The sequence below is a fragment of the Eschrichtius robustus genome, chromosome 2, assembly GCF_028021215.1.
Source record: "Eschrichtius robustus isolate mEscRob2 chromosome 2, mEscRob2.pri, whole genome shotgun sequence".
Lineage (NCBI taxonomy): Eukaryota > Metazoa > Chordata > Mammalia > Artiodactyla > Eschrichtiidae > Eschrichtius > Eschrichtius robustus.
In genome coordinates this window covers 57,582,704-57,598,481 of record NC_090825.1, presented here as the reverse complement: position 1 = coordinate 57,598,481, position 15,778 = coordinate 57,582,704, and the positions used below count along the sequence as shown (strand labels likewise).

At 41.2% G+C, this 15,778-nt stretch overlaps 1 protein-coding gene across 1 annotated transcript in view; it reads right to left on the bottom strand.

Moving 5' to 3' along the window:
* The window catches only part of ARHGEF28 (Rho guanine nucleotide exchange factor 28), a 285,463-nt gene that overhangs the window by 110,447 nt on the left and 159,238 nt on the right, over nt 1-15,778 (bottom strand). The window contains 2 exon segments of the mRNA XM_068535504.1: nt 7,730-7,790; nt 8,361-8,413. Coding sequence (XP_068391605.1) covers nt 7,730-7,790; nt 8,361-8,413 — 114 coding nt within the window.

Sequence of the window (15,778 nt, the reverse complement as noted above, 5' to 3'; positions counted from 1 at the left end):
TATGTTCCTAAGAGTTAACCCTAATGAGGAGCCCCCATTGGACACTTGTGGGATAGGTAAGTCTACTTCAGTTAGATCAGCAGAAACCTAATGGTAGATAAATCTCAAGAACCTGGATGAAGCCCAGCTCGCTTACTCAAAGTTTGCTTCAAAATTCTAGACACCTTCAACTTCACTCTTTATTCTGTTTTTTGTTTGTTATTTTAAATGTTATGAAGAAACAAAAGACTATTTACCCCTGGCTCTCCTATTCGGCATATGATTGCATCACTTCTTTCCTCTGCTTTACACGCATTCTTCAGAAGAATCTCATATTGTGAAGAATAAGTTCTGTTGGATTTCTTGCCCATGACTGAAGTAAGAGGCCATGTTTCATAAAAACGTCTTCCAAATTAGGCACTCTAAAAGTTACAGCAAATTGTCCCAATAAATTGATAGAGCTCGTACTGCCTGGCAATGAAAGCTAACCAGAATCTTAATTGTCCTAAAGTCCCTTCCAAGGGATTAACCACTGGGTACTCAGCAAGCCTAAACTCAACATAAACACACTGACACTGCAATCAAGCCCGAAACCTAAGTTTTCCTCTGTGCGGGCAATTCTTTCATTAACCATCTGCACACACAGGTATTCCGAAGTGTTTCAACAAAAGAAAAGGGGGCAAAATCCCTAAGTGGAAATTTAACTTTCCACAAAAAGCATTTACAAATACTATTCCCAGGATATATTTCATATTCTTCATTTGTTTCATGTTTCATAAGGTAGTTGTAGTTTCCTTAAGATTTTATACTTGTTTGAAATTTATAATTATTTGATTTAATCAAAACAGAATCTTTAGGGACAGAAGCTATGGAATTATTCACTAAGCTGGTTTATTTGGAGTTGAGGATCCTATTTTGGAGAACGAAAAATTTAGAGTTCAGAGAAAGAACTGCCATATTTTTCCCCCTCCTAGATTACATTTCAGAAATTAAGTTGGTTTGTGACATGAAAGAAAAAGGTGATTTAGAATACACTACAGCTAGGTTGGTACTACTGTCAAACATCAGGCCTCCTTGTAACGCCCTATGACATTAGTGTAAACAATCATCCACTCCCTTCATCCCAAACTGTGCACCTCTTAAGTCCAATAAATGAATGTGACAGCAAACTACAATCACTTGATTCCTTCTTAATGTTTAAAAAGAATCTTTAAAGGTTTAATCATCTCATTTAGGTTCAAGTATTTAGGAAACTTTCAATAAATTTTTTTGTTTTTTACCTTTCCCACGGATCTACCATGATATTGATGGTGATAATCATTAAAAGTCTGCAAACCTAATACAAATGGGCTTCCATTAATTGCTTTTGTAACCAACTGAGATAAAAGTGGAACCACAATTCTCCAATTCCAAAAACACTGAAAACCCAGTAAGTCAGAGTGATTTCAGCAGAGCAGGGCTCCCTTAAGGAGCTATGTCATGGTTCTCAACCTTGGCTGTACCTGAGAATCACCTGGGAAGCTTTTAGAACTCCTGCAACACAGGCTGCACTTCAGGCCAATTAGCTCAGACTTCTCTGGGGGTGGGACCAGGGCTTCAGGATTGTTAAAGCTCCAAGGTAATTCCAACGGGCAGGCAGAGTTCAGATAACAGAGTACTTAGATTAATTAGAGACTCCTAATCTTAACTCACTTTCATTTTGCTTTTTGTTTTTAAACACATATTTGTGAGCAAAAACTAGGCAGAACATTAGACCTATCGTTAGACCAGACAGCTTCCTAGCCTTGGGACTTGTTTAAAAAAAACATAAAAAAACTATGTTAAATTATAAGAAAAGACGATAACATGAAGACGTTACACCTCCAATAAGACTTTAGTTCCTTCACATTTCCTTGTCTGTAGTATTATATTAACCTGAAAACCCCAAAGTTCTTTTCTAACTTATGGGATAAAAGTCTGTCAATAAATATTCCAGTTGTCTAATTTAAAGAAAAATGCTTTATTCGCATTCCACAAGGAGAATTTTATCCAGAGAATGAAACCACAAATAGAAAAGGCAGAACACTCGTGATAAGAGAACCAAATTCAGCTTATATCACTCAGCAGAATTCCAGTAAGTTGGCAATTTCTTCTACCAAAACCAATTTTTAAAACCTCAACAACTGCAATAAGAAATTTTCATTGAAGTGAATGAAAGGAATAAAATCTGAATCAGAATTTTTACAAAAAACTGTGCACTCCGAGTGATCTTCTTGGTATATTTCTCCAGCCCCAGACCCTTTATTTCAAAACCAAAACACTGGTAAGCTTTGGTTTGTGGTGGAAAGATGACCCCAAAAACAAAAGAGAAAAGAAAAAAGAAGAAAATCTACCCAAAACTTTTGTAGCCCGGGGCATAAAGAGAGACCTGCCAGAAATTAGGCTTGAAAACTTACTTTTCAGAAGGCTAAGAGCTCTGCTAAGGTTACCCCCTCTCCCTTTTTTTCCTTTTTTCTTTTCTTTCATGTTTCATGCAACAGTTCTGAGATCTCAACATAGATACACATGTGTTACTAAATAATAACAGCCAAAAGAGGGCCAGCTTCCAGTGACACGGGTCCTAGATCTTAAGATTCCACATTTTGGATCTTGCTTCTGCAAATAAAGTTTCAAGATGTTTCCAAGCAACTTAAAATTGCTGTTTTATAAGGTTTTATAGCTTAGCAGCATCAATTCCATTTCCAAACTTTAAGTTAGTATAAGAAGAAAAGACTAACTAATTAGTCCTACTTATTGGTGGTTTGCCAGACTAGCACTGTCGACTGCACCATCTCCACCCAGCTCACCACCTAAATCCATGGGTCTGGACTCTCCCAGATACACCCACAAAAGCAGATCTTGGATAAAGAGTTCCTGCTGCCCCTAACATTCTGTTCTGAGGGACTGTTCTTTGGCTCTCCCAATCACTTCCTTCCAGTTTCCCTTTGGTGATGTTTTCCTAAGCTTCCTATGCGGGGTCTCTGTTTCTCTCTGTCTTGTCTGTGTCAGCTGGGTTGAGCACCCTGAAACACCTCACTTCCTACTGTTTGTTTCTGTTTCTGCTTCCTTCTCTTCCAGACTCATCTGGATGAGTTTTTCTGGTATCAAGTCAGGTTTCCTTTCACATCCAGCTTTGGCTCATCTGTCTCCCTAGTGCCCACCTTCCCAGTCCCAGCACCCACTAAGAGGTTTTCTCCTATTACATATAAGTAATGAACAGTAACAGCGAGGAAGTGACCCAGGGCATTAACCAATAACTGGGATTCGAGCCTCAGCATGTACTGACAATTGGGCCACTCTGTAAAATCAACAATACATATTATAAAAAGGAGGGTTTTGTTTTGTTTTGTTTTGTTTTCCTGGTCGATAAACACTTGTGGAGAGAATCTATGACATTTTCCCTTCTTCATACAAAAGTAATCCACATTTTTCATAGAAAAATGTACAGCATCATTTTAAGCTACCTTCTAAAATGAAGCTTACTTATGGCATATAATGTTACATGAATAAACCAGGACATAGAATTCTATTGTTTACATGATCACAACTATGATCATGTAAACATACCAAAATTTAATAGTAGCTGCTTTGGGGGTGGCAGAACGATAGGGCTGTTTTTCTATTCTAAAATTTCTAATTTTTCTTAACCGTGGTCTTTTTTAAGTCTTTTGTCATTTACAGACAGTTCTGGGTGTACTCTGATGCTTTTGCAAATATGTTCCTATAAAAGGGTTTCATCTTCAAGGAATTCATAGAAAAGACTCTGACAAGTACACGTTTCTGGTAACTGTACTGCTGAACTGAATGAATAAGCATTTTCAGAACTCTAATGAAAAACTGATGAACTCATAAAAGTGCTAACAAAAGATCAAGATGAAAAAAAAATTAATTACATGGGACTGAGTGAACTGATGAGGATGATTATAATTTTGGGGACTTTCTGTTTGAATTAAAAAAAAAAATCCCACAAGGACTCAGAGGCAAAGAATATAGAAATCAATTTTCACTGCAAAGTAAAGGAGCTGTTACAGTGGAGGATTACTGGACTGAATGTCAATATTATGACATAATATGAGTGTGTTTCGTGTTTGGTAATTGCAATCATTGTTGCTTTTGTTGTGGTCATCCATTTACAATGCTTGGTGTCAGTCTATCTATCTCTTGTAAAAATAAAATACAGTGTGTGTGTAAAAAAAAAAAATTTCTAATTTTTCTACTGTGAGCATTTATGACTTCTGTAATTACAAAAGACAAAATTAATTTGTTTTTTCCAAAAGGCTTATTTAGTAAATATTATGCTTAGAACCTCCGGCACTTGCATCAAGCTCACTCTCCGCCAGCCAAACAGCAGATATGGCACCACTTCCTGCCCAGCACTTCACGGTACCGGGACTTCACAGGCAGGAGGAGGATGCCAGCCAATTCCACCACCACTGCCCCTAGGGTCTCTACCTCCCTACCACCTTCTCCCATGGGGAAAGTTAAACATGCTCACAGAGTTCTTGTCGTAACATGTCAGTTTTACCAATCCTTCATTTTTCCATCCAAATAGTCATACAATATACAGCTTTAGCCAGGTAAAGCTCAAGTTATCTTCAGTCCAGTGCAGGCAGCGGCTGATAAATTACTGCAGGAAGGTCAGCTTCAACATGAGTGTCACTAAATCTGGGCTGTCCCATACAACCTCACTCACACTTGAATATCACCTGCTGAGAGAGCAGGAGTGTCACCTTCCAGGGGCTTCTGTAACCCACCTGAGACACTGGCACTCTTGTTTCACAGTCCTCAGGCACAAACTTAACTTTTAACTGGAAATCTGAATTTCTAATCAGGCACATGGCTTTATTTTTCCAGATTCAACCTTTCAAAAGAAGAGTGTGCAAGACAACAACTAACCAAGCCGTTTCCAGCTTTGCCAATCCAGTGACGGCTTATGCATCTTTGTTTGCAGCTGGTATTCCAATGGGGCAGCCAAAGCTCACCCTCTCCACTGTATTTCCCAGAGGTTGTCCACGTTTCCCGCTAGATGTTCGCATCCCTTCTCCCTGGTACAACATTCACAGCTGCCCACTGTTGAGCTTCTATTCCTTAATCATATTTAGCCCCATATCCTTGAGCCAAATGGACCCTTCCTTCCTTTTAATTTCCATACTGACCCATTTCATTTACCTTCTCTTCTACCCTTTCCTCCAAATGCTGTGCCCTCTCCCCGCACCCTACCTGCCCAGAATGTGAAGGCACTGCACGCTGAGGAGTCTCACCCTTCACTGTGGCAGCAACAGAATCGGACCCCAGCGCTCAACTCATACTCTCCCCTTTGAGCAAAAGGCCAAACCCTCACAGTTATCCACAGACAGCGGGGCCCTCACTTCTGGACTCGCCATAAATGTGATCTTACTATCACTACTCACTACTGTGGTGGTTCGGGAGCACCAGCTTGGATGAGGTTACCAGCTGTTACCCACTGGAGACTTTATTCTTCCAATTAGTAGTCATTTTCAGTGTATAAACTAATGGTGAGTTGGTTCTTGATGCTGATGGGCCAACGACAGCAATACAAAGGGAGCTTACTCTGGTGCTTCCCTGTCCAGTGCAATAAATAAAGTTCAAAGGCAGCTCCTCAGTCACACTGGCCACACGTCACATGCTACATAGACATATGTAGCTACCCACTGGAATGGCACTGATGTCATTTATGAGATCGCACTGAACTCACGGCACACCATTTTGAATAATACAAATCAGCAAAGACGTATACCTCAGTGCCACATTTATCAGCACTTCCTCAGAGACCAAGCAGAATATGAGCACATATAAAGTAGAACGGTTTAGAAGCGGCCATGGGGAAAAGCCATTTCCGGTTCCAGACACCAGCTTACCACCTGATTCTATTATGTTCTTTGCATAAAATCAGGTGACCTTTTCTAATCCACCAAGTTTAAATGAACAACAAAGCCAATGTTCGCACCAGGGATAACCATTCATAGACCTTCTCATAAATCACCGGATTAATGTCATACACGCTCGTCTCTCTCAAATTCTTTATCACATCCCTCCTCAGACACGATGATATTACTGACAAAACACTCCGATTAGGTCAGGCTACTACAATTTCCATAACATGTGCCTTCTTACCCAGCAAGGATACCAGTTTGAGAACGGAGTGAATTTTTGAAGCCTAACATGAAAATAATCCTGCTATTTAATACTTTTAACAGCCAACACTCCTCCCCCACCAGCAACTTGTCTCGGTAAACATTCTTCAAAGCGAACATTCCTGGGAGCATGATGCAATCTGGAGATGAGACATCCTGCATGCGAGAGCAGCAACCAAGCTCTGGGCTTCAACAGCCCACGACAGTCATCCACGTGGGCACGTTTGCTTTCATTTCCCCTTCCTCTTCCCCTCTTCTGGAAGTAAATTATTACTCTTACCTTATATAGCAGAAATATTAAAGGTGTGCACAAAGCCCGGTATGGTCTAGTTTCTATTCCAATTTCAGTAGTACCTCCCACAAGGAGAGCCAGAAACCACCTCTGGCTTGTGGCCAAACTACAAGCAGCACAGCCAACCGACGCTGAGGGCACTTCCTCCTCACCCTGCTTTATTCTTGTAACTGCTTTGTTGCATGCCTGCACTCCCCAGGGAGGCCCCTGCACCGCCAGGCTCCGCGGGCCACCCACCTTCGCTATTAAGCTCACCCAGGGAGCTGTCTTGCTTTTCCCCGATTTCACATCAGCCCAAGCACTTGGCCACTGCCACAGCCACCACCACACCCCTGCAACTCCTCAGACTGCTCTGCCCAGGCACCTTCCAGGTGTGCGACCTGCTTCAGCTTCACTGAGCCTGAAGAAACCAACTGGGCAATTTCTGGATCATCTGCTTCCCACTTATGAGCCCCAGACCATCCAAGTGCCCAGATGAGGCATCTGCTGACAGCCCAGGCTGTGCGTGTCCTCAGACCCCCAAGAGCTTCATCAGCCTCTAACTCAAAGGTAAGTCTGGAGCCCTGATTAGCCCTGAAGAATTAGGAAATGCCCGAGGAGGAGATTTGGGGAGGTGCCCCTTGGGGAGTGGTGAATGACAATGCTTGTGAGCAGACAAGAATTCCCAGGGCCAAGGGGAGAAATACTTTCCCCTTGCCAAGGGAGCTCCAGGTTCCTTTGAAGGGACACCCACATCAGATCCATGCCCCAGGATAAGCGTCTGGTCTTTTCCTGAGGCCAGGGGATAAGATCACACAGGCTCAGCTCCAAGGGGCCCCCACCGGCTATCAAAATAGGATAGCGGTAAACTTGGGGATTCTGAGGCCAGGCAGGATGAAGTTATGAGTCTCAACTGCCCCATATACCCTCTACCAGTGGGTTCAGTCGCATGACCTGAAACAGAAGCTGGCAGTGCCTACCTCATAGGAATAACAAGGTAACATATGACAAGCCCCGAGCCAACATCTGGCTCAGAGTAAAACTGTCTAGAAAAGCTTGGATTGCTTTTTTTGTTTTGATTTGTTTTGTCTTGTTTTTTAGATTGTAAATGGAGACTGAACCCCTGAAGTCATAGTATTATAACTGATGCTGCAAAAAAAATTTACCTGTGTGGGTTTCAAGAAATAGACAAGGCTCCCAGGAAGGAAGATTTTAATTCTAAATAGATTTTCTTCTTGTCCCCTGCATACCTGGGTCTGTGATACCCCTATATGCGTGCTGGGGGAAGCAATATTTTGGAACATACCCAAATATAGACTGTCCTGGTCTTCATGTTCATTCAGTTGAACAACCGGGCTTTTCACACGCTGGAAAAGATAAAGTCAGGTGGCTTTTTTTACAAGTTACTTACTTGATAACAGTAATGTTTATTTTTGTAAATGAAAAAACAACCTAAGAAAACATCAGTAAAGACATGTTACATGTGTCACCACACATAAACAGAAAACTAGTCTTGTACATAATATTAAGAGCCAGAAATAAGGGAGGAATCTGTCCCAAGCAGAAGCATGCCTAAAAGCTATCCATAGGTTATTTTATATTCAGAGAATATCTCCCAAGTTCATTCTTGCAATGGCATTGTTGGCAAACATCTGTAGATATCATCTTCAAGTACAAATTTTTGGAAAAGGTATACAGTCATCTTGCATATACAACTACAACCCAGAAAGACAGCTAGGTTTGCTCATCAAGAGTAGAGATCTAAAATTCAATAAAGGAAGCGATTTCAAGTTATTCTGAATGTGCCCTGGGACATATCCCTGAGGGGTTTTTTTTTGCTTTGGGTTTTTTATCCTATGTTTATTACTGCTAGGTCTTCACTTCTACTTCAACTCTGGAGAGAAGCACAAAGATGAAAATGGGCAGGGAATCATTACCTTTACATTTTCCTTTCCAGGCGATGATCTGCTGGACACCAAATTCTTAATCTCTGCAAAAGGAATAATTCTCATCAGGATCTGCTGATAGGAATTTCCATTAAGAAAAAAAAAAAGGGAAGAAGAAGAAAAAGGAAAAAAAAAAAAGAAACTAGATGACAAATGTAAATGAGTTGCTCAGAGCCATCTGTGTGGAGCTAGGTTTTAGATTAGGCTTCTTAAAAATCAACTCTCCGCAGAGCAGAGTATCTGATAACCTGACAGCTCACGACGCTATGGTATTATTTGTGTGGACCAAGATGTAAACAAGCCCAGGAGCTCTCACAGGAAATCCTGAGGAAGACAATGATTGTTAAATAAACAAATGCCCCTGATTCAGAAGGAAGGCTGTGCACTGACCGAAGCCTCTTCAAAACAGCACAGATTCTAAGGACGTGACTCGTACCCACCTGAGGAAATCCCACATGTCTCCTTCCTCAAGTGCCACCGATTTCATGTTTCAAAAGAGCCTAATTCATTCTAGATGAGGTTTGGTTTTCCCTTGCCCATTGTTTAATGTCAAGAACATCAGCACAGCCCTTGGGCTGGGACCTCAGACAGTGCCAGGCTCTGCACTAACCAGCCCCATGCACACCGGGGGCCTTCTCTCTGAATAGAGGCTTTCCTGGAAGCATCAGTGGTCGTGATGTTCTAGGATGAACAGAAGGTCCACTTAAGGTGTGCTTTTCTCTGTGTTTTGATTGATTGGTTTTCTTCCCAAATACTCAGTTGCCCGTAAACAAGAGCCACTGTTATTGAAATAACCACCAAAAGTAGGTTTGGGCCTAAGGAAAACAGAAGTGTTGGGCACTCCTAACAAGGGCAGCTGGATGGAAATCTTCACCTTGAATTTGTATTAATATACAACACTGTGGGCCCAGGCCCTCCTCTCAACCCCTCAGCTTCCCTAACCCCCAGGCCCTGCTGGATGCCAGCTCTGGGGAGCCCCTTAGTTTTCCCACCAGGTCCATTAACTAGGCATTCCCTCCTCCACTTTGCCACTCCTATTAATTTAAGTCACATGAGGCCTCAAACCTCCAAGTGGATTTATTCAAGCTCTTCTTACTTCCTGGCAACAATGCCAGTTTTCATCCATGTTTCTGCTTAGAAAAAGTATAAGGTTTTCGTTTAGGTGGCTTTCCATGGCGAATCTTAACAAGGTAAGGATGGAGCAGAGAAGTCAACAAACACAAAGTCATGATGTATTTTTCTTTAAATCTGCATAACAATAACTTTGAATTTGCTTTACATCAAGCAAGTTAGTAAGATATCTGTCCTCCACAACAGTATATTGCTCTTGAATTCATAATGCATATTAGCGTCTATGATGAAAAATGAATGGGTAATAGCCTCAATTTCATGTGGTCATGTCAACTGACCTCAACAGGGAGTAAGGACAAGGCTGTAGCTGACACCCGGCCTGGGCAGCTTTTGTTCCTCAGCATCCACACCTACGTTTACATGCACACCCCACATGAGGCCTCCAGGTGGCAGCAGAGTACCATCTGCAGAACAACAGGGCCCGCGATGGGAATGTCAAAATGAGACAACTTCACCCTTCAAAAAAGCCTGCTGTTTAAGCACCAAAGTCCAAAACACTATGTTAAGAGAAAGTTTTCGTTCTACTGCACAGATGCAGAAAACTGATGTGAAGCATCTACTACAGTGTTTACCATATGGGAGCACAGCAGGTCTTCTGTTTTAAAATACATATACCCAAACCCTAAAAATTGGGTGAAGGAGGGTAACTAGAACTAAAGTTTCAACAGACACATCTGCATAGACAGCAAGAGAGTCACACACATTTTTATTGCCCATCACTGGATATTCCTTTAGAGACATTTCAGACCATATGCTTTTAAATGATAACAACTCTGCATTTCTAAAGAATTCTGTACCTACAGCACTGATGCAGAAGAATAATACACATTTTATTCAAGACTGCTGATGAAGAAGGCTCTATCGGCAGGTAATCCACCTGTAACAACAAAGGATGTGTTCACCCAGTAATGTGTTCAGAGCCCACCCCGGTGGTATGTTCAGATTCCAGCTCCCTGCCCCTCTCAAAAGGCCAGTCTTCATGCACTGCCAGCCTACATTTTCCTTACAGTCTAATGCAATTTTGTTCAATATTCAAACAAATACTACAAACTATGTTAAAATAGACATTGTCATAAAACGTATAATCATTTTAAAAACAACTTTCAAGGTTATAAAACAATCTCAAAATCATTAAAAATATTTGTGGGGCTTCCCTGGTGGCGCAGTGGTTAAGAATCCACCTGCCAATGCAGGGGACACGGGTTCGAGCCCTGGTCCGGGAAGATCCCACATGCCGCGGAGCAACTAAGCCCGCGTGCCACAACTACTGAGCCTGCGCTCTAGAGTCCACGAGCCACAACTACTGAGCCCACGAGCCACAACTACTGAAGCCCGTGCGCCTAGAGCCCGTGCTCCGCAACAAGAGAAGACACCGCAATGAGAAGCCCGCGCACCACAATGAAGAGTAGCCCCCGCTCACCGCAACTGGAGAAAGCCCGCGCACAGCAACGAAGACCCAATGCAGCCAAAAAATTTTTTAAATAAAATAAATAAATTTAAAAAAATTTGTGACAGGATAATCATGTATCTTTAATTAATCTAGCATGATACAGAACTGTATCTTAGAGCTTTTAAAGAATTTGGCACTCCTTCCACCAGAGTTTAATTAGATTGCTCCAGGAGAGTTTCTGCTAAATGACGAGGATCCTTTTACACTCACCCACTGCACCACCAACTGCACAGTGCAATCAAACCACTCATTGCTATAGCAACCTTCAGCAGATAATGATATCAGTAACCCCAAGCTATTCTGTTTTAAAGGCCTATTAATCTCGCCTTCAAGGCCCATCCAGAAGTAAGGATCTCCACCTCCTAAAACAGATTTGCCAAACATCATAAACATGTTTTTTATTGCCATACTATAATGGATCAAGAAATAATCTCTAATATTCATGTTCACCAGCGACGCTGCACTAGCAAACAGCATAAGATCAATACCAGTGTCTTGTTAGGAAACAGATTAGTCTAATAGATCTCAACTCTGTGCACAAGTCATACGGTCTCCTTTTGAGAAATGGGACCATGGAGGCTAGACTTAAGCAAAGAGAAAGCTTACGTGGAAAATACAGGGTGCTCAGTATTCTCCTTCAGCTACAATTTGCTGTGCCATCTGACTCCTCCCCCAGGAAGGAGGCAAGAAGGATCTCGATCAGAGCCAGCCAGACAACTACTGCTGCTTCACCCCGACCCTCAGGTTCAGCTCTCCACGATCAAGTCCCCAGCTGGGTTAGACATGCAGGGCAGCATCAAAAGCAAAAGGAAAACGCGGGTCATGCTCTCAGCTTGCTCTGTCTGCTCCACAAATGCCCAAAGGGACTCATAGGGTAGTTCACAGTCTTTGAATGAATCCTCTTCTCCCAGTAGACTATCAGCTCTGGGAAGGCTGGGTCCAAATCAATTTAAGCCCAACATCTGTATCCCCAGGGCCAAGCAGGGTGCCTAGCATATTAAAGATGCCGAATAAATGTTTCTCTCTTCGATGTAGATCTGACAGCCCAAAATAACTGATGAGATGTAATAGATCATTAGGGACAAGAAAGGGAAAGTTGTTTACTTTATTAAATTACTAATTCAAATACTCCAATACCGGTGCTATTTCATCACAACTTCTGAACTGCCAGCTGGATGAGACAGATGAATGCTTTTCCCCTGGCTTTCTCCCACCCCTCCAGCTCTGCAAGCCCAAAAGCCACCCTTTCCTCTCTAGTTATGCATTGGAGTTTCACTAAGAACTTCACTTCACGAATCACCTTAATATTTTACCCTAGTGTGCATGTCTGATTCACAACTGCTAGAGAATTAAAATGGCAAAGGGAAAAAATTTGAAAAACCATCTACCGCTCTCAATTCAGAGGCTATTATAACACTCTGATCTTTTGTTTCAGTATTTCAATTGCTCCCTTTTTTTTTTCTAAAGGTGGGAATACTAATGCCAACAGCTATCAGTTGGCATTCCCAGTCTAAATATGGACTGGGAGAAACAATGAGGCACTTATCAATAGAAATATCAACATGAGCCCTGTCAGTCCATGAGTTCCAACGTTCCGTATAATTTAACAAGCTCAACCGGGCCCCCAGTGATCCGGGCCCCCAGGATCAGCAGTCAGGGAGAGGATGTCAAGGCGAGAGGAGACCTCAAGCAACTCAAAACGTGTTCTTTTACAATATAACTTTTACATTTCTACTCTGCATTCTTTCAGAGAGAAATTAAGGCATCTTTTTTGAAATACGTAGTGTTTTTTTTTTAATTCAAATTATTCGTGACACTTTTTTGAGTCACAAAAGTAATCAAGAAAACTTGAAAGGGACTGAGAAAAAAAATCAATAAAACCACCATTAATCATTTAGTATATTCCCTTCACACATATACACATATATATTTGTATTTGTATATATATGTATGTATATACATATATACATATATGCATGTATATACATGTATATATATGTATGTATGTATACATATATATAACAGCTTTGAGGTATAATTCAATACCATACCATTCATCTATTTAAAGTGTACAATTCAATGATTTTTAATATACTCAGAGCTGTGCAATCATCACCACAACCAGTTTTAGAACATTTTCATCACCCCAACAAGAAACCCCATACCCATTAGCACTTGCTACCCATTTCTCCCCGACCACCACCACTCCCACCCCAGCCCTAAGTAACCACTAATCTACTTTCTGTCTTAATGGATCCCATTTTGGATACTTCACATAAATGGAATTATACAATATGTGGTCTTTTGTAACTGGCTTCTTTCACAAGGCACGTTGTCAAGGTCCATTCGTGTTATAATGTGTCAGTGTCTCATTCCTTTTTATTGCCAAATACTACTCCATTGTATGGATAGATCACATTTTGTATATCCATTCCTCAGCTGATGGACTTTTTGGATTGTTTCCATTTGGGGCAGTTATGAATAATGCTGCTTTGAACATTTGTGTGTAAGTTTAAGGAGATCTATGTTTTCATTTCTCTTGAGTATATATCTAGGAGTGTCATCACTAGGTCATATGATAACTCTATGTTTAATATGCTTTTATAATATAGATTTTTTTATATCTAGAGTGTGCACTCTCTCCCACCCTCCCCACCCCCCATCCCCATAAAATCTCAAACAGTCAAAAATTAAGTCATGGAGTAAAATAAAAGATACCACCCTCAGCCCCAAAATTTGGTGGCAACTATCAACTAAGCAGAAGCTCTAAATCATTATATTTCAAACTGAGGTCAGGACATAATTTTCCTAACTTACTTAACTGCTTGAATAAAATGAGGCAAAGTCATCTTTCAACAATATAAACAAGATTCAATTTTCTCTTGGGAATACTTTTATGTCCCTAAGATTTCACACTTAGAGTCATTTCAATTCAGAGGGAAAAACTCCTTAAATATACCTTCAACTTATAAGCTTATTTCAACTATATTAGACTCCTCAGTTGATATGCTTAGTAAATGCTTGTCCTTCCTCCTAACTAATCGGACCCAGCTGGAACAAAGTATCCATAGCAGATGGGAGCAGAATCCGTTGTATCTAGGTGAATTCTGAGGAATCTGAGATTCTTTCCAGCTCAAACTAGGATTCTTTAATTCTGTGATGAACTGGGGGAGGCAAGGTGGAGAATTTTTCTTTATATGTGAGAAAATACTAATATTATTATAACAATACACAAAATGAGCGTCATATCAGCTTGAGATCTTATTTTGGCCTTTTAAGGATGAAACTCATTCTCTTCTGTAGGCAGGAGGAGAACATGGACTGGCAAAGTCAGTCTCTAAAAGAAACAGAGAGAAGACTGAGCCTCTCTATCAAATGAAAGAAGCACAGGTGACTTCCTGGGGCTGGGAAGTGCATTCTCCGGGTATGGAGTGTAAGTGTCTTGCAAATGCCCAGGTACCTGGCTTCTAGGCGAGCAACACTGACCAAGTCCTTGGATGGATATTCCACAATGAGGCTAAGATAAGAGATGTGTATCCAGCTGAGTAATCACCCCTGCAGAACAGCCTCCCTAATTGCTGTCCTAAATCCCCAACACCTCAGGTCCCAGCCACCCTGGTTAAAGGACCTGCATCTTGATAAGACATTGGAACCATATTCAACAGTTCTAAAAAGACATTGGGCCACAGTATTCAAAATGAAAAATCTTGGAAAGGAAATTTTGCATGGATAAAAGACTTCTTGGTTTTCCCAACAATATCTCACAGGAGATATTCAAATAAGGAGAATCCATCACATGATATCGCTCATATGTGGAATCTAAAAAAAGGGTACAAATGAACTTATCTACAAAAGAGAAATAGAGTTATATATGTAGAAAACAAACTTGCGGCTACCAGACGGAAAGGGGAGAGGGATAAACTGGGAGATTGGGATGGACATATACACTCTACTATATATAAAACAGATAACTAATAAGAACCTACTGAATAGCACAGGGAACTCTACTCAATACTCTGTAATGGCCTATATTGGAAAAGAATCTAAAAAAGAGTGGAGACATATAGATATATATATATAACTGATTCACTTTGCTGTACACCTGAAACTAACACAACATTGTAAATCAACTAGACACAAATAAAAATTAAAAAAAAAAAAAAAAGGAGAATCCACCACACAACTCCCTCTTCCAATTTCACTCACTTAGAGCACACAGAGAAGAGCTGCACCCCCGTCTAAGGAATGTTCAAGCAGAAAATCTGCTCACCTGGTCACCATGAGGTGAAGAGCTATGTCCTGATATCTCAGCACACACATGATCACCACTAAGCCCGCTCTAGCCACGTGCTATAACTTGCACTCATCACAAGATAGTGTTGGCTAAGCATCCACAGTCAGATACTGATCAAGGTGCCCCACCTGTATTTTCTCATTTAAACCTTATTTTGAAGGAAGTATTAAATGACACTCCCACTCCACCATTTTCCACAAAAGGAAACACAGCTGAGTAACTTGCATCCTGTTCAGAAGCCAGTTCATGGCAGAGCTGAGGTTTTTAGCAGAGTCTGCTTGTTGCTGATGTGTCATCAAGACCTGTCTCTGCATGTGGGTCACAATCTCCCATCGTAAGGACTTTATGAGACAGGTCGGTCACATGGAAGAGAGCTCATTTCAAGGCAACAATTCCAATTTTGCACTTTTCCATCACACAAAAGCTGGAGAGAACTCTAGAGCAGCAGTCCGAAGACTAAATAGGAAAACAGTCTGTTAGAGAAGGGTGGTGGGTATCTACAGTGTGGTGGGTAAGAATTTACCCACCTGAGTT